Below are 20925 nucleotides of genomic sequence, written 5' to 3'. Positions count from 1 at the left end.
GGCAGCTTCCCGCGCCGCGCGCGCTGCAAAGGACCGAAGGTGCGGTGAGGCCGGGTGGCGGTTGGGCTTAACCCGAGAGGCGCAGCCCCCTGGTTCTCCCCGTGCTCCCACCAGCAGCCCCACGGGGCTGAGGGCGCTCTCAAGCGAGCTCGTTTTGCCTGGGACGCGTTTTGCTTCCCGACGTCTGGGGAGAGTTGCGGGACTCCGGAGTTCTTGGGCTTCCTAGAAGGATAAGAAGAGGCGCAGTGCCGGCTTTGCTTTTCAGGGGCAAATTAAGCAAAAGGTCTACTCTACCCGGGAAGAAAGATCTCGGAAGCACAGCTCGGGATCAGCACCCGTTCGCGCTTTGATGACTTTATCCAACCCAGCGCGCACGAGAGGTGGCGCGGCTCCTTCTCGCCGACGCCGCGGAAAACCACGGCTCACCAGCCGCCCTCGGCCTTTCATGCCAGTTGGGATTTCTGCCCGAGGAGTGGGGGACCCTTAGCCTCACCTCGGAGTGCGGCACCCGCCACCGTTCCGAGCCCAGGAGCCGCGCAGTGCGTCTGACGGGCCCCTCACCTTTCCTGGAGCGGCTGAGTGGAGCTCCGCTCCGTCGTGCGGGCTGGCGAGGGGCGTGGAGCAGGGTCTGTGTGGCCAGGGCCGCGCTGGTCACTCCATCCTCGTCCGGCCAAAGCCCAAGTCGACCGCTGCTTCCAACCTCCGCGGGTTGTGACTTTTATGCGGGCGCCCCGGGGCCAGACGTGTGTGCTCCGACCGGCTAAGGCAGGTCGGGCCGAGGACCTCGCCCACCCGAAGGGCTACACCTGGGGGCTGAGGCGGCTTAGAGGGTCATTAATCAAACCGCCCTGCGGGGCGGTCTCAGGGGGCGGGGCGTCCTCCTGGCCCCGCCCCTCGGTTCATTGCCTCACGCTGCTTTCCCCGAGGCGCCTCGCTGAGGGCGGCGTGTGGAGAGTTTGAGGTGTCTGCCGCCGGCTCCAGTGGGGCCGGGCTGGAGGCCGCGGGTGAGGCCTGTGGTTAACCTCGCGCTGCCGAGGTCCTACCTCCGCGGATCCAGTCTGATTCCAGGCCGCTTCTAGGCCGGTGCCCAGCTGAGGCGGGAACGCTGCCGTTTGGTTGAGCGTGACTTTTAGGCTCTGTGAGGAAAAGTCGAGCGCGCCACATCGAGGCGCTAGCCGTTTGTTCTACCACAAGGTAAAAGATTCATGCTGCCCTAGTTACCCTAAAGCTGGGAGATACACTGCACTTCCTACCAGACCCCGAATGCTCTCAGTGTCTGTAATTCTTTAAGAAGTTCCTAGAGCAGACAGCCCTTGGATCGTGGGCGCTTCTCCCCGGGGACGCGGACCCTGCTGACCGCCTCCGCTGCCCCCGCAGGGGCCACCGCTCTTTAATTATTTGGGCGAAACATTCTTTTCTGGTTTTGCACTTGTGGACCCACGGGAAGCGTGACTTGCAGCGAGGCAGGACCCGATCCCAGGCTTCTTTAGAAAGCGGACGCTGCGCCCCAAGGCCTGTTCAGAGTCGCCCCAGGAAGCCGTGGGCCCCCGGCCGCCCCAGTCCGCAGCGGTTTCTGTAGGTCCTGGACCCGTCGCCTTCGCAGGTGAAATCTGAGTACTTTCCAGCAACATAATTAGAACACACTCGAAACAATGCCTGCAGTTCTCAGAGTAGGACATTTTCTGTTTTTGTGTTTGAGACAGGGTCTCTGTCGCCCAGGCTAGAGTGCAGTGCTGCCATCTCGGCTCACCTCAGCCTCCAACTCTCGGGCTCAAGCCAAGAGCAGGATATTTTCTTATATTCTTTGGGGTCAAACGGAATATCAAATTTAAAATGTCACTAAAGAAACAGCGCTCTTGTATATTCACCATCATTTCATACTTTCCAGTAGATTTCTAAGTTGGAACTACTGTAACCAAGCCGTCAGCAGTCCTGGTGGCACTATTTGGATGTACTGGCCCACAAATTAAGTACATTAGTGAGTCAGAATGGTACTTAGGCTTTCATCTCAATTCCCACCCAATAACTGTAATTAGATTTACACTTTAGAAAGAAGTACACCGATATTCTATTGATTCAAAAAGGGGCCCAGTGCAGTGGCTCATATCTGTAGTCCCAGCTACCCCGAAGGCTGAGACAGGAGGATCTCGTGAGCCCAGGAGGTTAAGGCTGCAGTGAGCTGTGATCGCACCGTCGAAGGGACTTCTATTGCTGAATGAAAAAGTACATATTTTCCCAGTAAATTGTATGTAATGAGGAATAAAGCAACTAGATCCCTGAATTCACAGGTGGAAAGCAATGTTTCAGATTCTATAAAGCAGCAAATCAAATAATAACTTAAAAGTTTTTCTTATGTTATGAGATACCATAAAGCTACAAACCCACAAAAGATATTGTTGCTTAGTCCTATAAGGTTAAAAACAAAATCAAAACGTTTCCTGTCACTTGAGGCTGAATTTACTCATTTTCCACAAACAAATTTTCTTTTTCTTTGGGGTTATGGAAAAGGTGAGGTTCATGCACATCATTTTTTGTCAGCAAGCTTTCAGATTGCTTCAAAGAAAGATTCCGGTATTTATAGAGAGGGAAAAAAAGCATTAAATTAAAAAAATGAAAGTATCCCCAAAAGGTAGCAAACATATAGAATCTAGGACACAATAACAGTATTAAAGGCTAATGATTAATCACCAAACAGTGTGAATCTTGCCGGGCTTTAAAAAGGAAGCAGAAACAAAGATTTTCCTCTTGGTGTAGTGAAGAATGAAAAATCTATGATTTGTGAGAGGTATGGAAATAATATTAGAGGAAAGGTGGACCAGGTCTAAGATGAGGCAAATTTGAGGTGTCTGGGGCTTCTTATATTTTGCACCCAGTTTGTCCTTATAATGCAAAATAATCATACATATCAATTTATTCCATATTGTTTTTAATATATAAATGTTTAATATGTATATAAATGTTTTATATGTATATAAAACAGTAGATTAATTGGTACTTTTTTCACATTTCAACTATTTCTCTCATTGTTTAAATTGTAATTTACATAGTTAAATTCACCCTTTTCAGTGTAAATTCACCCAGTTCAGCAAGCTTTCATAAACATATGTCTTATAACCATCAATGCAATAAAGATACAGAACATTACTCTCATTCTCCAAAATTATCTTGTGCTGACCCTTTGCAGTCAACCCTTTCTCCTGCCTCCAGTTTCTGGCAACTGCTGATCTGTTTTCTGTCTCTGTAGTTTTTGCTTTTGCCAGAAAGTCATACAAATAGAAGCATATTATATAGTATGTAGCCTTTTGAGTCTGGTTTCTTTCACTTAGCATAATGCTTTTGAGATCCAAGTCGTTGAGTATATCACTAGTTCATTCCTTTGTATTGCTGAATAGTATTCCATTGTATAGATGTACCACAGTTTGTTTATCCATTCCTCAGATGAAAACCTTTGGAATTGCAGTGAGTTGAGATTGCGCCACTGCACTCCAGCCTGGGCGACAGAGCGAGACTGTGTCTCAGAAAAAGAAAAAAAAAAAAGAAAGAAAACCTTTGGATTGTTTCCAGTTTTTGGTGATTATGAATAATATTATAAATGTTCAGGTACAGGTTTTTGTGAGTATACGGTTTCATTTCACTTGGGAAAATAACCAGGAGTGAACCACTAGCTGCTAAAGGTGTTAAATGTATGTTTACCTTTTTTTTTTTTTTTTTTCGAAGGAGGCTGGAGTGCAGTAGTGTGATCATAGCTCACTACAGGCTTGAACTCCGGGGATCAAGTGATCTTCCAAGTGATCCTTCCACCGTAGCCTCTTAAGTAGCTGGGACTACAGGCATGTACCACCATGCCCAGCTTAACGTTATAAGAATATGTCAAACTGGCTGGGTACAGTGGTTTGCATCTGCATTCCCAGCACTTTGGGAGGCTGAGGCGGGAGGATTGCTTAAGTATGAGTTTGAGACCAGCCTGGACAGTATAGTGAGACCCAGTCTGTACAAAAAAGTTTAAATGGGGCTTATAGTATTCTTAAAAGAGTTCCATTGTCTTTTAAAATTTGTTTGGATTGGCCGGGTGCGGTGGTTCACGCCTGTAATCCCAGCACTTTGGGAGGCCAAGACGGGCGGATCACGAGGTCAGGAGGTCGAGACCATCCTGGCTAACACAGTGAAACCCTGTCTCTACTAAAAATACAAAAAACTGGCCGGGCACGGTGGCGGGCGCCTGTAGTCCCAGCTACTTGGGAGGCTGAGGCAGGAGAATGGCGTGAACCTGGGGAGGTGGAGCTTGCAGTGAGCCGAGATCATGCCACTGCACTCCAGCCTGGGTGACAGAGCGAGACTCCGTCTCCAAAAAAAAAAATTTTGTTTGGATAATGAAGATTCAGCTTTCAAAATATAGGCATTTTTAAATGGAAAATAATATAATTCTTTTGAATTAGGTCTTATATAACTCTTGTTCACAGAGTAAACCATTGACCGAGTTGAGATCAGAAGTCACAAAAACTAGCTTGTTTTAACTAAAACTAGTCTGTTTTAACTAAAAAAAGTTTTTGTTTTTTGAGACAAGGTCTTGCACTGTCGCTCAGTCTGGAGTGCAGTGGCACAATCGCGGCTCACTGCAGCCTCAACCTCCTGGGCTCAAGCAATCCTCTCACCTTAGCCTCCCGAGTAGCTGGGACTACAGAGACATGCCACTACACCTGAAATTTTTTCTTGTGGAGATGAGGTCTCATTGTGTTGCCTAGGCTGGTTTCGAACTCCTGGCCTCAAGCAATCCTCTCTCCTTTCTCAGCTTCCCCAAGTGCTGGAATTATAGGCATGAGCCACCTCACCCAGCCTAAAAAAACTATGTTGCTTATCACTATTGTGCTTTTTTTGGGAAGGAGGGGAGTATCCTAATTTCAAAATGGTTCTTTGAGAACTGCATATCCAAATATTAACATTATACCTACATTACTGATACACATAAGCTTATTTTGCATATAAAATTAAATAGACTGTTACGTTTAACAAAGCAAAATTTGCAAGTGAGTTTATATAACATCATTCCAGAGTTTTGTGACTAAAAATATCTGAGTTTTAAAAATTCTTTCCTAAGCACATAGATCTGTTGTTAGAACTGTTCAAACATAACCTTAACAGTGAAGGAAAGTTGTTTTAACTGTTATTCAAGTTCACTTTTTAATTCAAAGACACCTAATGCTTCCATATTCTAACAAAGGGTACTAGATATTTTATAAATAGCTAAATAATATGCAGTGAATATTTCCTGTGAATTATGCGTCCCAGTGATTTGTATTCCTTAAAGGTATCTGAAATTAAGGGCATTTTTACCCAGCTAGAAAGTTACTATTTTTACGTTAACAAAAGAGATGGATTGACTCTATTAACATTGCTTGGGTTTGAAAGATAGTTAAATAATCAAGTAACAATTTGTTTTTCATTGTATGGTGCTACACAGTATTCTCGGTGGATTTTATATGCAATATATAAATGCATTTAATGTCTATTTTAAAATTACTAAGGTTCAAGCACCTCCTAGCATGTTTGCAAAGAGAGGAAACATCTGTCAGAAGTATTTACTGTGACACAGAAAGAAGCAATAATGTGTACCTTTTTGTTTGTTTAATACCATATTTTAAAAAATTGAACAGTGAAGGCATTTGTTCAGAATCAGCCTTTAAATAAAAAATAGGTTTGACCTAATCTTTAATTAAAGTATACATTGATAGTATCAAGTTCAGTTTGAGGGTCAAAAACAACGTCAATGAGTCTGACTTTTTCCTCCCAGTAGAGAAAGCAGGCTTGTATAAATATACATGAGCACAGATTGCACACATTTATAAAAGAGGTGGAAAACATTCCCCTGTCTTTGGACAGATGTTGCTTCACTGGCTCCACATAGGATACAGGCACAGCCCCCAGTGTGTAGAACCCTAAAGGAGTGTGGGGCACATACCTTTAGCTTTTTGGAAGATACACTGTAAGCTTATTTCCACCTCTGAGCAGGCTCCCCACCTTGAATATTAAATATAGAGTTTAGGGACACATCTGCTGATGCCAGCTCATTCTTTCCCTTAAAGTAATTAAGGCAAGGGGTAGCTTTAATCAATTTTTTGGAAACTAAAAATCTGTTCTTTGTGTTTAGGCTGAGTATTTTGTTTTTAACACTTTACTGATCTTCTAGCTGTATTTTCATTATCTCCTAGATTTATGTTAAATTACTAAAATTAGCAAAAGGCATGCCCTAAAAATCTGTATCAAGAGTTTGATGAAACTCTGTAATATATTTGATTACCTTTTATTAAAGAGAGGTAGAACTGATAATCTCATTTAATACGGATTAAATCTTTTGATATACTAAAACAATATTTTGGCATACCTAAGGTGAAAGTATTGCCTGAGGAAATAATAAGCATTTAAAAATTTATGTAATGCTTTTCCACAGGATAAAATTGAAGACTCAGGATTGAACGTAATTGGCTTCACTTGATGGTGGCAGAGGCAGGACATTCTTACGTTCTCACATTCTTACGTTTACGTTCAATCGATTCTCATGTCTCAGCCTCCCCAGTAGCTGAGACTACAGGTGTGCACCACCATGCCTCACTAATTTTTGTATTTTTAGTAGAGAAGGGGTTTCACCAAGTTGGCCAGGCTGGTCTTGAACTCCTGACTTCAAGTGATCCACCTGCCTTGGCCTCCGAAAGCGCTGGAATTACAGGCATGAGCCACCTCACGTGGCTGCTAATTTTAAAAATAATGTTTTTGAAGAGATGGTGTCTTGCTTTGTTGCCCAGGCTGGTCTTGATCTCCTAGTCTCAACTCATACTCCTGCCTTGGCCTCCAAAAGCACTGGGATTACAGTTGTAAGCCACCACGTCCAGCCCCCTATTTGTAGTTTTTTGAGGAACCGCCATTCTGTTCTTCTTAGTGGTTGTACAACTTTACATTCCCACTAACGGTGTATAAGAGAGCTCCCTTTTCTCTGCATCCTCACCAGCTGTATTAGTCCATTTTCATGCTGCTGATAAAGACATACCTGAGACTTGGGTAATTTATAAGGAAAAAGAGGTTTAATGGACTCACAGTTCCACATGGCTGGGGAGGCCTCACAATCATGGCAGAAGGCAAAAGGCACGTCTTACATGGTGGCAGATGAGAGAATGAGAGCCAGACAAAAGGGGAAACTCCTTATAAAATCATCAGATCTCATGAGACTTATCCACTACCACGAGAACAGTGTGGGGGAAACCGCCCCCATAATTCAATTATCTCCCACCAGGCCCCTCCCACAACACATGGGAATTATGGAAGCTACAATTCAAGATGAGATTTGGGTGGGGACACAGCCAAACCATATCACCAGCATTTGGTTTTTATTTTTTGAGACTAAGTCTTGCTCTGTCACCCAGGCTAGAGTGCAGTGGTGCGATCTCAGCTCACTGCCAATGTCCGCCTCCTGGGTTCAAGCGATTCTCGTGCCTCAGCCTTCCAAGTAGCTGGGATTGCAGGTGTGCACCACCACGCCTGGCTAATTTTTGTATTGTCAGTAGAGACAGGGTTTCACCATCTTGGCCAGGCCGTTCTTGAACTCCTGACTTCAAGTGATCCACCCACCTCAGCCTCCCAAAGTGCTGAGATTACAGCCGTGAGCCACTGTGCCTGGCCAGCTGTTGTTATTTTTTGTCTTTTTGTTAATAGCCATCCTAACTGGGATGAGATGACACCTCACTGTGGTTTTGATTTGCATTCCTGATGATTAAGTGATACTAGGCATATCTTTCTTTTATTTGTTGGCCATTTGTATGTCTTCTTTTCAGAAATGTCTGTTCAGATCCTTTGCCCATTTTAAAACTGGATTGTTGTTTTTTTGCTGTTGAGATGTTTCAGTTTCTTGTATATTCTGAATAATAATCCTGTCAGATAAATAGTTTACAGATATTTTTCCCATTCTATAGGTTGTCTTTTCACTCTTCCCTTCGCTGTGCAGAAGCCTTTTAGTTTGACATAATCCCACTCATTTATTTTTGTTCTCGTTGCCTGTACTTTTGAGGTTCTATTATAAAATCTTTTCCCAGACCAATGTCCTGAAGCATTTCCTCTGTTTTCTTCTAGTAGTTTTATAGTTTCAGGTCTTATATTTAGGTCTTTGATCCATACTGAGTTGATTTTTGCATAGGGTGATAGCTGGGGGTCTAGTTTCATTCTTCTGCATATGGATATCCAGTTTTCCCATCACCATTTATTGAAGAGGAGGATAGCTTGAGCTGAGGATTTCAAGATTAGCTTGGGCAACACAGTGAGACCTCATCTCTACAAAAAATATTTTAAAATTAGCCGGGTATGGTTGCACACACCTGTCATCTCAGCTACTTGGGAGTTCTGAGGCAGGAGGATCATTTGAGCCTGGGAGATGGAGGCTGTAGTGAGCTGTGATACAATGTATGTTCTTGGCACCTTTGTCAAAAATCAGTTGGCTGTAGCTAAGTGGATTGGTTTCTGGGTTCTCTATTCTGTTCTACTAGTCTATGTTTCTGTTTTTATACCAGTACCATGGTGTTTTGGTTACTATAGCTTTGTTGTATATCTTGAAGTCTAGTAGTGTGGTGGCTCTGGCTTTGTTGGTTTTGCTCAGTATTGCTTTGGTTATTGGGGTTCCACACACATTTTAGGATTTTTTTTCTATTTCTGTGAAGAATGTCATTGGTATTTTTATAGGGATTGCGTTGTATAGATTGCTTTGGTTAGTAGACTATAATTTTTTTTAAGTTGTAAATTTAAAGACATATTATTATTTTGTCAAATTTCATTGAAGTTAACAATTAATGTAGTTGTCCCTAAATTAGGAAGAATTTTTGAAATCAGTTAAAATGAAAGAAACTACATTATTTTTAGAATTGGCCCAATTCTGGGGCGAGGGCTGGTATTAAATATTTAGAAAGTGACATCTTTGGTGTAATACTGAAAATATGTAAAATACTAGAATCCTTACCCTAGGTCTAGTTCTGCCCTTCACAGCCAGCCAGGAATGAACAGAGGAAAAATGCCTTCTGACTATTTTAGAAGTTTCAGATCTTGAGAAATTCACATTGCAACACAGTATATTGCAATATACTCATGAGTATATTATCAACTAAGAAAGTCCCATTCTACTTAATGATTTTCCATAATTTATATTCTTTATTTTTTTCAGATGGGGTCTTGCTCTGTTCCCAGGCTGGAGTGAAGTGGCACAATCACGCTCACTACAGCCGTGGTCTCCCAGGCTCCAGTGATCTTCCTCCCTCAGCCTCCCAAGTAGTTGGGACGACAGGCACATGCCACCATGCCTGGCTAATTTTAAAATATTTTTTGTATAGATGAGGTTTCACTGTGTTGCCCAAGCTGATCTTGAACTCCTAGGCTCAAATTATCCTCCCACCTCAGCCTCCCAAAGTGCTGGAACTACAGGTGTGAACCACCATGCTTGGCCCATAGTTTGTATTCAGTGAACATGATACGGCAAAATCACTAGAGCTCCATGCCTCTCCACCCGTGCTCCTCCTCGTGTCAGACACCATGTCCTAGAGTGACAGAGCTCCTAGGATACGCTATCTGTGCATAAAGCCTCACTGCAGTGTCCCCATTTCCCTTTTCCTATTTCCCTGGCCTAGCCCCTTCACTATGTCCTTATCCCTTCCCTTAGTCAGTTGTAGAACAAGAACATTAGCATTCAAACACTATCATGGAAAGGAGGAAGGGGCTCATCGCAATGTCACGGGCTAAAAAATTTGTGGTCAGTTCTTTTTTTTTTTTCTTTAAGACGGAGTCTTGTTCTGTCACCCAGGCTGGAGTGCAATGGCGCAATCTCGGCTCACTGCAACCTCCACCTCCCGGGTTCAAGTGGTTCTCCTGCCTCAGCCTCCCGAGTAGCCGGGATTACAGGCACCTGCCATCATGCCTGGCTAATTTTTGTATTTTTGTAGAGATGGGGTTTCACCATGTTGGCCAGGATGGTCTTGAACTCCTGACCTCAGGTGATCCGCCTGTCTCAGCCTCCCACAGTGCTGGGATTACAGCCATGAGCCACCGTGCCTGGCCAGACTAGTCAGTTCTTGGATGCTCCAAAATGAAGATAACTGTTACACATTACTCTTAGTTACATTTTGTTGTATTAGTTAGGCAAGGGAGGTTGGTATGTCCTTTGTAACACAACTTTAGGTATATTATAATCCAAATTTTCAGGTGTTGGAGTATGTGCATAAGAAGGGGGACAGTCCACAGATGTGGTCGTGATATATTTTTATTTTCTATCCTGATGAAAAATGTGATTTTTGCACTTTTTTTTTTTTTTTTTTTGAGATGGGGTTTTGCTCTTGTTGCCCAGGCTGGAGTGCAATGGCGCGATCTCGGCTCACTGCAACCTCCGCCTCTTGGGTTCAAGCAATTCTCCTGCCTCAGCCTCCTGAGTAGCTGGGATTACAGGTGCCTGTCACCATGCCTGGTTAATTTTTTGTATTTTTAGTAGAGACAGGGTTTCATCATGTTGGCCAGGATGGTCTTGAACTGCTGACTTCAGGTGATCCACCCGCCTCATCCTCCCAAAGTGCTGGGATTACAGGCGTGAGCCACTGTGCCTGGCCTTTTTGCACTGTTACTTAACAAATATACTAGTGGCTTAGGTTTCACAATTTACATAGCTGATATCATGCACTTTTGCCAGGTATACAATTACACATTTTTCCCCACCCTTGTGGCTCTATGTTTACACAAAGCCAAACACAGCTGTTGTTCATAGTGGCTACCATTTACATAAACATTATAGGTGAAATTTCCAATACAAGACAAATTGTCCTTATGTACAACTAAGTAAATAAGTTTTTAAAAACCCCATAAAACAACAACAAAAAACTAAACAAAAACCATTTTATTTGTTGGCATTTTTTTGTTGCCTAGAATATTTCCTTTGCTAGAAGAGCAGTCACCTAATGAGTGACAGAGTGCTTACTTATGAGTGAATTGCTTGCATCCTCATTTTTACTGCTCCTTTTTTTGCTGATTTTCTTGGCATCTTTGGATGCTTTCCAATTCATTAGGAATTGTCTTTCTATATTTTTAATTTCTTTTCCATCAAGAAATTCTGGAGAAAAACACATACATTTAAAAAATACAATATATACATATAAACATAAGTCAAAATATGCACTTCTGGTTCAGAGCACAGAAACTTAAGTTACACCATAGACTGAAATAAATTTGTTTTTAAAATACATTAATTATACAACGCATGTACTTTTGTTGAGATTTTATTTATAGATTTTTTTCTGATTCCAGAAAGAATATGTGCTTGTTATAAACAATGGAAATATCATTAAATAAAACATTAAAAGGCTCTGTAATTATTATCCCCCTTCTTTTTTTTTTTTTTTTTTTTGGAGAAGGGGTCTCGCTCTGTCATCCAGGCTGGAGTGCATGGAGTGATCTTGGCTTACAGCAACGTCTGCCCCCTGGGGCTCAAGTGATCCTCCCACCTCAGCCTCCCGAGTAGCTGGGACCACAGGTGTGCACCACCATCCCCAACTATTTTTTTGTGTTTTTAGTAGATACAAGGTTTTGCCATGTTGCCCAGGCTGGCCTGGAACTCCTGAGCTTAAGCAATCCGCCTGCCTTGGCCTCCCAAAGTGCTGGGATTACAGGCATGAGCCACCATGCCTGACCATACCCCTTATTATGTTTGTTTATTTATTTATTTTTGAGACAGGATCTCACTCTGTCACTCAGGCTGGAATGCAGTGGCATGATCTTAGCTCACTGCAACCTCAAAACTCCTCAGCTTAAGTGATCCTCTTGCCTTAACCTCCTGAGTAGCTAGAACAATAGCCATGTGCCACCATGCCTGGATAATTAAAAACTTTTTTTTTTTTTTTTTTTTAGAGATGGGATCTCACTATGCTGCCCAGGCTGCTCTTGTATTCCTGGCCTCAAACGATCCTCTCACCTCGGCTTCCCAAAGCCCTGGGATTACAGAGGTGTGATAGAAATTGCGCTTCATAAATTATACAAATAATTTTTGCATGTTGTAAGACATTTGGAAAACACACAAAAAATAAAAAAATTATTTCCCAATGAGAAATAATCACTGATAACACTTTTGTATATTTCTTAGCATGTTATTATTTTCCATATATGTATATAAAATTGGAATCCTCTATATTAGTTTTGCATCCTGCTTATTAATATTGTGTTGTGAACATTTTACCATGTTTTTCCTTAAATATGGCTTATGTTTCCTTAATGGCTGGTGTTCTGTTGTTTAAGGATATATTATAAAATATTGAACAATTCCCTTATTATAGGATATTTTATATTGCCTATATTGTTTCTTTAATTACATGAATACAGATGACCTTCATTTAATAGAAGGATGATTTTTTTCTTCAAAATTTTTTTCTTTCTTTCCATAGGACTCTGCTTGATAGATTTTTTCTAATAAAATTTATGTATAGTAGTTTTGAAAATTAGATAGTTTCTCTCATTATCCATGTAGTCCACTAGATCCCAGAATGTAGAAAGGATGTAGTAAAATTTGTTAGATCACACATTCTTTCAGGGGTAATGACAATATTCTGATAAAATATTAGTTGTACTGCTGAAAATATTAACACTACCACTTCAACATGAGCCATAATATTGTGTTATACCCAAAGTACAAAACAAAATGTTGAAACAAAGAATATAAACTAGAACCATAGAATCTAGAAGTAAAACTGTCTCCATATCTTATTTCATGTACTTTTTTTTCACTAAATTAGCTAGTACTCTCCAAACCATAAGAAATTGTCAAACGTCTTAGTACTTATAACTTTACAATAAAGGTCATTCTTTTTTATTATTTATTTTAAAAAACTCTTTAGTCATATGCACATAAGGAGAATAAGGGGCAACACCAGGCTGACTGGGGAAGGGAGCAAGATATTCTCCCTTTGTCCCAATGTCTGCTTGGCAAATTTCTGAGATCATACAAGTGGGAGTGGGTTGGGAAACAGAGTAAGTGGGAGGACAGAAGAGACAAAGGCAAGAGGGGAGAGGCAAGGGCTTGCAGTAGTCTCAATCAGTGGACTCTACACAGATTCACTCAGTGCAAGGTCCCAGTAATGTTCAGCCCATGCTTTCTGAAATGCTCATGAGCTATGTTCTCTGTAGGACACTGTTTAAACTTCATCTCTCCAAAGCTCCGGTCTTTGGCTGTACCCTCCCAGAATAGTACACATTTGTTGGTTTTCTTCACAGCTTCCTCATCAGATTCCTCATGATCATCTCCCTTTGTGTTAGATGTCTGTTCATCCCACTTTATCCGATGCAGCATAAGATGCTTAAATTTCTTCTGGGTCTTGGGGCCCCCTTCCACTACTACCACGTTGACACCCTTATGCAGTACCACCACCCCTGTCAGGTACCGTTGCCCAGCATTGGCCTCAATCTTGAACTTCTTAGCTGGGGTGCGAAATTTCTAACTCCATCTCGATCTTGAACTTCTTGGCTGGGGTGCTCAAATTTCTAACTCTATATACAGATATGTGTACCCCCTGTGAAATGTCTTAAGCTTTTAAACTTTCTTGACCTTTCTCTGTTCTGCTGTGAGTTTTCAGGCAGAGTTGGCCTCTTCATGCACTTTCTGTCTTTTTGCCATCTGAGCTCTGACATGGGCTTCTGCCTTCGTGGGGTCTTGAACAGCTTCTGTTCCTAATACTCACATCAAATTAGAAATTCTCACTTTGGTTCTGGAGGAGGCATCAGGCCCAGCCTGACTTTTTCTAGTAGTTCCTTCTGTGCTTCCCTCCTTGTCTGTTTCTGAAGTTTTTTCTGTTCCTTCTGGTAAGATACACTCCCAGAGTAACTGGTGTGTCATTGTCGACTGGAGGATTGAGCTGGGCTGGATGTTCAACAAGATTTGTGATTCCAAAATAATCTTCTCTCTTGGGATTTTCCTCTGTAAGGTTAAAGCCATTGGGGATTATGTAAGAGTCCCACCACTCAATTTCAGGAATATCTCCTTCCTTTAGCTCCTTCCTAGGAGCAATGAGGGCAAGCCTAGTCAAAGTATGGATGTGTTTTTTGAGCTGCTTGTGAAATCTCTGCCTGAAGCTTCTCCAGTTGAGCCTTTGTCCTTAATCGCTGAGCAATCTTCTCAAATTTGCCCTTGTCATGGAATTTAAACGTGCGTTTCTGGCGCTGGGAAGCGACAGTGGAGACTCGGGGTCAAAAAAGGTATTGGACTCCATGTCTTCTGATGGCTTTTTTTTAGCTGTTGCTTGAATGGTTCCCTCTGAAGAGGGAACAGCATGAATACTGGCAGGAGTAGACATGCAGTGTGTCAGCTCAATCTCCTTGTCTGTTGCATCTACAATGCACCCTTGCTCATCTAGGATCGGTGGTGTAGGTTTAATTTGGTCTTTTAACTCCCCCTTTGGGGGAGCAATGCCCATGTCAGTGAAGATTAGCCGGGCCCACCATGTTGACATTGCTGATGAGTCCTGGCTTCAGTGCCAGCTGGGCTTGGAGTCGAGCTTATAGTTCAGCTGCTTTCCTTGCTTTCTCAATGGCATCATTCATGAAAGTGGCAGCCTGGGAGGGCTGAATAGTGTGGCCAATTGGAAGTCGCTCTGGTTGGGAGGAAGAATGAGTCTTTGGCTGAGGTGTAGGGGGGCTAATGAAGCGCAGCTGTTTTTTCCTCTCCTCGATTTGTCATTTTGCTGCGTCCATCATCTGTTTGATGTGGAGCTTAGTCAGCATGCCAGGACTCTCTGATGGAGGCCCAGGGATCACCTCTGGCTCTTCTTCCACCTCCTCAAAACGGGGTATTCGCTGCTTCTTTACTCCTGATGATTCCTTGGAGATCTCAAGAGTCATCAACAAACACCTTCTTTAGCTTTCGTTTTCTGCTTCCGTCACTGCTAGACTTGGAATGCCTAGAGCTTCTGCCTTCCTCCTACAGCCTCAGTTTGTCCACAAATCAGGGAGTAGAATCATCAAGAAAAGGTTTCAGATGATCAGCTGCCTTCTTCTTGTCCATGTTCTTCCCCACACAGTTCAATGCTGCTGTGACCACTGTAGGCTCTGAGAAACCCAGCACCCTCTTCACTGTCTTCTCACCCACCTTGGAGCCTCCCAAAGTGCTGGGATTACAGGCATGAGCCACCGCGCCCGGCCTGACATCACTGATAAATCAGGGAGAAAAGGTTAAGGAAGAGTGGCTAATTCTAGTTATCAACGACTATGAAAGGATCCATGGTTTCAGCTCATCCAGCTCCCTCTTAGTGCCATTTTTCAGGAAAAAGAGAACAATAGCTCAAATGGGACTCAATACTACAGCTCACAAACTTCAGCCCCCAGACGGAGGCCGAAAGTTAAACCGGAACCAGAAACCTTCTGACTGCCCTAGGCCTGTTGTCCCTATCGCCATGGCCGCTGCCACGCCGCTGTCTCCCAACACGTGACCAGAGTGGGCCGGGCCGCCAATTCGTGCAGCCATATTTGCCACTTTCCTGGAGGCAGAGCGCATGCGTCGCAGAACCGAAAAGTTTCCCTGAACAAGTAAGTTGCTTGCTTTGTGTTTCCCGGTCTAAGCCTATTTCTGCCAAGTTAATGTCTTTAACTTCCTGAAGCGGAAATTAGGCTACTTGCAGTTTTCCTCATATGGAGAATAAGTGCGCAAAAGTAAACTTCTGCGAGAACAAAGAGTGAGGCTTCTGCGTTTGTGCTTAAACTTAGCCTTTCTGATAGAAAGTAAATCCTTTCACAGTCGTGATAACTAGAATTAGCCATCCCTCAACCTTTTCTCCCTAATTTAACAGTGGTGTCAGGCTGGGCCGGTGGCTCATGCCTGTAATCCCAGCACTTTGGGAGGCCAAGGCGGGTGGACCACTTGAGGTCAGGAGTTCGAGACCAGCCTGGCCAACATGGTGAAACCCTGCCTCTACTCTAAAGGTCATTCTTTGATGCTCAGTTTTTCCAGCCACTTATATTTATTGATGTCTTTCCAGATCTATTTTTATTAATAATTATATAGCTTGTTAGTATATTTTTGGATGAGATATATGTTATCAATACATACTTCAAAAATATACTATGAAGATAAGGAATGAAAATTCCAAGTCTTTTATTGTAATCTCTTCTTCCTCATGTTAATGTCCCAAACAGAGCTGAGGAATGACTAGGAAACTATGCCTCCGTTAACCTGTCTCCATCTCATTTTTAGCAAATGATCTTTTTTTTTTTTTTTGAAACATTGTCTCACTTCGTCGCCCAGGCTGGAGTGCAATGGCATGATCTCGGCTCACTGCAACCTCTGCCTACCGGGTTCAAGCAATTCTCCTGTCTCAGCCTCCCAAGTAGCTGGGATTACATGCGCACACTGCCACCCCTGGCTATTCTTTTGTATTTTAGTAGAGATGGGGTTTCACCGTGTTGTCCAGACGGGTCTTGAACTCCTGACCTCAGGCAGTCCACCTACTGCGGCCTCCCAAAGTGCTAGGAACACAGGCGTGAGCACTGCGCCTGGCCTCAAATGTTCTTATTTGACGTTAATAGGTGTGAACATGGTTCAAGACTGGGAGCCAGGTAATGAATTCAAGATTATAGAACTATGAGATTTATTTCATTTTAATAAGTTGCTCTCAATACAAAGTTTGTTCCCACTCATGCTAAGTAAACCAAATATGTGGATTGTCACTCTATTTGGTGAGGACTGGGTAACCTAAAAAACATAAAATGACTCCCATAGCCTTCGTGAGAGGTCACTGCTCGTCTTTCTGATGCTGTGTCACTTGGTCACTATTAATCGAGTGTTTTTGTCCATTTCTCCCAGTATGGTGCACATTCAGGAATGTTATTTGTAAGGATCTCATAAAGGGTCTCCTCACCCAGCTCTCCTATCAAACGAAAGGGATTCCTGTATGTTCTTAGGGTAACATTTGGCAAATGTCAAGCAATGAAAACTTTGATCAATTTTATCTACAGAACCAAGAGCTAAGGAGTCTCTTGGGATCATCAAAGGATTTGTGCCAACAAAAGTTTGGCAAAAGGTCAGCAAGTTCTACACATTTATGACTAACCATTTTTATTGGTAATAGCAAAATATCCTCCTTAAGGAATAAGTATCAGGTGCTTTAATTACTTCTGAACAGCAGATGTTTTTCATGCTTTATTTGTCAATTTTAACTTTTGCTCTTATTCAAAATATTGAATTTAAAGTTGACAATTTTCACAGATCCAGATGTCAGATTTATATTTTTGAAAGCTTGCTGGTAAAATAACTAAAAAGTTAACTAGGTGTCATTCTCTTAAAAATTATATTAATATAAATATGTACCCAGTGATTTGGACACCAATATCAGTCTGTCCCTGTATTTTGGTTTGAGACAAACAGGATTTCCATTTAGATCAATTTTCCACAGCTTCATCCACTTGTTCAGTAAAAACTCCAAATCCTATAATTAGAGAAGAAAAAGCAAAGCACAAGCATTTCATATTTATCAATACTTCTAGCATGTCAGTTACTGTTTTTAAAGGTAATTACTGCTTTCATGGAGTTCTAGCCCAGAGCCAGGTACTTAAAAGGTGCATAATAACTAAATTTGGAATAAAACAATCTATACTGATAATAGAAGGCACTGAAGATGAGGCAAAAAAATGAGGTCCTAAGTTGAGGGCCACACAACTGTTCTCTGTCATACTCCCTTAAATGGCCCCCACTGCAGCTCAGAAAAAACTTTTTCCTGCAGGAGATGCCCTTTTCTTAGTGTAGCTCATAGAAGTTTACAGATTAGGCAATTAAGGGGTAGTGAGTAAGCAGTCCCTTGTGATTGTAAGGAGTATGTGTTGTTGCTTTTTATTTTACAAAGAATGCATATTCATTTTTAAGTGTTAAAAAAAAAAAACAAAAAACAAACACCTACCAAAGGGAAAAATGGAAGAAAGGGGGAAAAAATCATTTGTATGCTTATCATGCAAAGATCACTTTTAATATGTTGTTATGTATCCTTCTAATCTTTTTTGAGCATAGGGACTTTTGGGAGGGTACATATTTTTAATTGTCATAATTGTACTGTGAGTACAATTTTGTTTTACATTATATCATAAATATTTGCATGTTTTTATAGCTTATAAGAAGAAAATCAGCTGATAGTTCAAGGAATAATAAAGTTATTCCATGGTCTACAACCCAAATAAATGTGAGGAAAACAGATTAACAGAATTTAAGAACTAACTGTCTCAGTTTGCTTTTTTCACAGCCTCTTTGTCCCTATTTGGATTTCTTTTCCTATCCAGTGTCACTCTTTCATCAGTACCTTGTCTGTCATTTCTTGCTTTCTCCCCTTCCCTGCTTTCTAAAAAGTGTATTTTATCTTAACTACTATTTAATGAAAATGAAGTATACTTTGAGTATTTCTTATATGTGGCCAAAGTTCTGTTCTTTATTTTTAATATCAGATACATTTAATCTGTAATGAATTACTCAACGAAAGTAGTGCCCTTAGGTTGTTTCCAAAGCTTGGCTATTGTGAATATTGCTGCAAAGAACACGGGAGTGCACATGTTGCTTTTAAAATAATAATTTCCCTTCCTTTGGATATATACGCTAAATTTAATCTGCGCTAGACTTTGAGGGATTCCAATACGTAATTTATGTGAAAATATAAGACTTTTTTTTTTTTTTTAAATAAGGCAATCCTAAACTTTCTGGCACTGCTGCTTACTGTGTGACCTTAGGCAAATCTATGTCTTCATCTATAACTTGAGGTTAATTAAGATTAGTTGCCATGGCATATAAAGTGCCTGAAACAAAGAAAGTAATAAATGTGTCAGTTCTCTGCCTGTTTGCCTGCCCTGCTACCTCTTAACTAATTCCCTTTCTCTTAATTTTTGTCAACAGAGAGCAAAAACATTTTAAGTCAGGAAGAAGAAACTTCTTGACCTATTGACAAATAGGTAGTTGACTTTTTATAAGAAAGTTATCTTCATAAATTATAACTCAGGCTTCAGTTCTGGGCTCTGGAATATGCCTTCTCCAACAGCATTTGTTTGGCAGTGTTTAATAGAGCCATAACTATCTTATTTTACGTGAGAGTTACATTGTATTTCTCTTACTCTGAAAACCTATAAGGAAGGGATTATGCATCACATTTTTTACAGTGTTGAATGCGATGCCCATCATCTAAAAGTTAATAAGAACACTTAGAGAACTTTAAATTAATATAGATAAAAAGAGTGCTTAGAGTTTTGTTAATTGTTCTTTACTTGATAAATGACCTTCGACATACTCCCTCCAGTGTATGTTTATTTAAGACTAAACTAATCCTGTGCTGAAATACGATTACCCTTTGGATACGCTCTGGTTGTTCATTGCCTTCCTGTCTTTAATAAAAAGCTTTCACTTTCCTGCTCTTCAATAAGTTACTAAAGGAAGCAGACACTTTTCTGGACAGTCTCTATTTGATAAATGATCATGTCATGCTATCACTTAGAGGAGTGCTGCAAAATACTAAGGAGCAAATTCTATTTCCCCTGCAGGGCTGATGCCTAAGTTCCTGTATAGGCGTCTGCAGCACAGCAATGCTCTCTCTACCATTAATGATGACCGCTGATGAACCTGTATTTGACCAGCATACTCCAATCTTTATCGGAAATGTCTGGACCAACCGTCCTTACTAAATCTAAAGACAGCCATTTGTCATCCCTCTGACTGCCTGTCATCATCTGCCTGGGAAAATCTATAATTTTTGGCTTGTTCCTGACTCAACTGTGCAATGAATAAATTTATCTTTGGGTCACTCTGCTTGTCAGGATCAATATTGAGCAGAGGTTGAATAAATTAGAAACTGAGAAAACATGACAGGCCGTAGAAGTTTGTTCATTTGTGTCTTATAAATCAGATATTTAATTCATATAAGAGGCAAACATGTCAAGTTTTTTATTTCCCTCATTCATACCGAAGATTCTATACCTCATGATAAATGGTCATCAGAAGACCAATGAAGTAAATCACTAATATATCTGACTTTGAGATGAACTTTTCAGATCATTGTATTGACTTAGTAAACTTTACAGACTTAAAAACCATAGTTAAAGATTAAACTTTTTTTTGTTCTTCAAGTTTTATACATTTTTGGAGCCATGATATTTATTTGACTTAATAGTGTCAGCAAGCTATATAATGCTGGCCCTAGTGAAGTTCATGGCTCAACTTAGCCTCATCGGGCTACTTGTAAAAATGCAAAAGTTTTATTGTAAATTGTTGTTAAAGTATCTAATAATTTTTATACATTGATGAACATCTGTTTAAAGGAGGTACAGGAAAAACATGCAAAGACATGTTAAGCAAAAGTAAATGTCATTTAAACTAAAGCCCTGTAAGTTAAAGGAGTTTCTAAACTATGGAGTATTGTTTGGCCTAAAACCTCTCTTTCGCCTTCTCTTCAGTGGTTGACCTTGCCACCAATTTTACTGGGGAGAAGTGGGTCATTCATCCACCAAGTTTTCTCAGTTATCTGCCTTTGATTTCACACTTCCTTTTCCATTCTTCTTTTCCATTTTTCTCAACAAAGGAAGAGTCACACCTCTTTCCCCAGGTTAAGTAGTTCTTTTGATCCCAGCATTTTCTTCCTGGGATCTTCTCTCTCTTCCATTTCCATTTCCAGTATCTCCCTCTTATCTGGATTTTATTTTGTCTCTTACCTACCATTGCCAAACTTCTTGAAGACTGATCCAGACTAATGCTTTTCAAACTTTCATGTGCTTAAGAATCCTGAGTGATCTTATTTAAATGCAGGTTCTGATTTGTTAGGTCTGAGACAGAAGCTGAGATTCTGCATTTCTGCTGCTGCTGCTGGTCTAGGTCCCCACTTGGTGTTGGCCTAGTCTACTGCATGGCTATAGTGTGGAGAA

The 20925-nt window shown here is 41.3% G+C and overlaps 1 protein-coding gene, 1 long non-coding RNA gene and 1 pseudogene across 7 annotated transcripts in view; 1 reads left to right on the top strand and 2 right to left on the bottom strand.

Moving 5' to 3' along the window:
* Nucleotides 1-954: 954 nt before the first annotated feature.
* Nucleotides 955-19870, top strand: LOC131384217 (uncharacterized). 4 transcript variants are annotated; one of them, XR_009214861.1, is made up of 3 exons: nucleotides 955-1194; nucleotides 15422-15573; nucleotides 19552-19870. It is a non-coding gene; the product is annotated as an uncharacterized LOC131384217 (long non-coding RNA). The 4 variants fall into 4 exon arrangements; XR_009214858.1 differs by having other exon boundaries at nucleotides 15366-15573; XR_009214860.1 differs by having other exon boundaries at nucleotides 15352-15573.
* PPP1R42 (protein phosphatase 1 regulatory subunit 42) overlaps nucleotides 10892-20925 on the bottom strand; it is a 46741-nt gene continuing 36707 nt past the window's right edge. For all 3 annotated transcript variants that reach the window (XM_058444085.1, XM_058444086.1, XM_058444087.1), the window contains 2 exons: nucleotides 17351-17468; nucleotides 10892-11119 (listed from right to left, as the gene is read on the bottom strand). In XM_058444085.1, the coding sequence (XP_058300068.1) occupies nucleotides 10965-11119; nucleotides 17351-17468 (273 nt within the window). In that variant the 3' untranslated portion in view covers nucleotides 10892-10964. The remainder of the gene's footprint in view (nucleotides 11120-17350; nucleotides 17469-20925) is intronic.
* Nucleotides 13101-14787, bottom strand: LOC116813222 (U4/U6 small nuclear ribonucleoprotein Prp3-like; annotated as a pseudogene).

This window comes from Hylobates moloch, unplaced genomic scaffold, assembly GCF_009828535.3.
Source record: "Hylobates moloch isolate HMO894 unplaced genomic scaffold, HMol_V3 SCAFFOLD_9, whole genome shotgun sequence".
Classification (NCBI taxonomy): domain Eukaryota; kingdom Metazoa; phylum Chordata; class Mammalia; order Primates; family Hylobatidae; genus Hylobates; species Hylobates moloch.
This window is presented reverse-complemented; position numbering and strand designations above follow the sequence as displayed.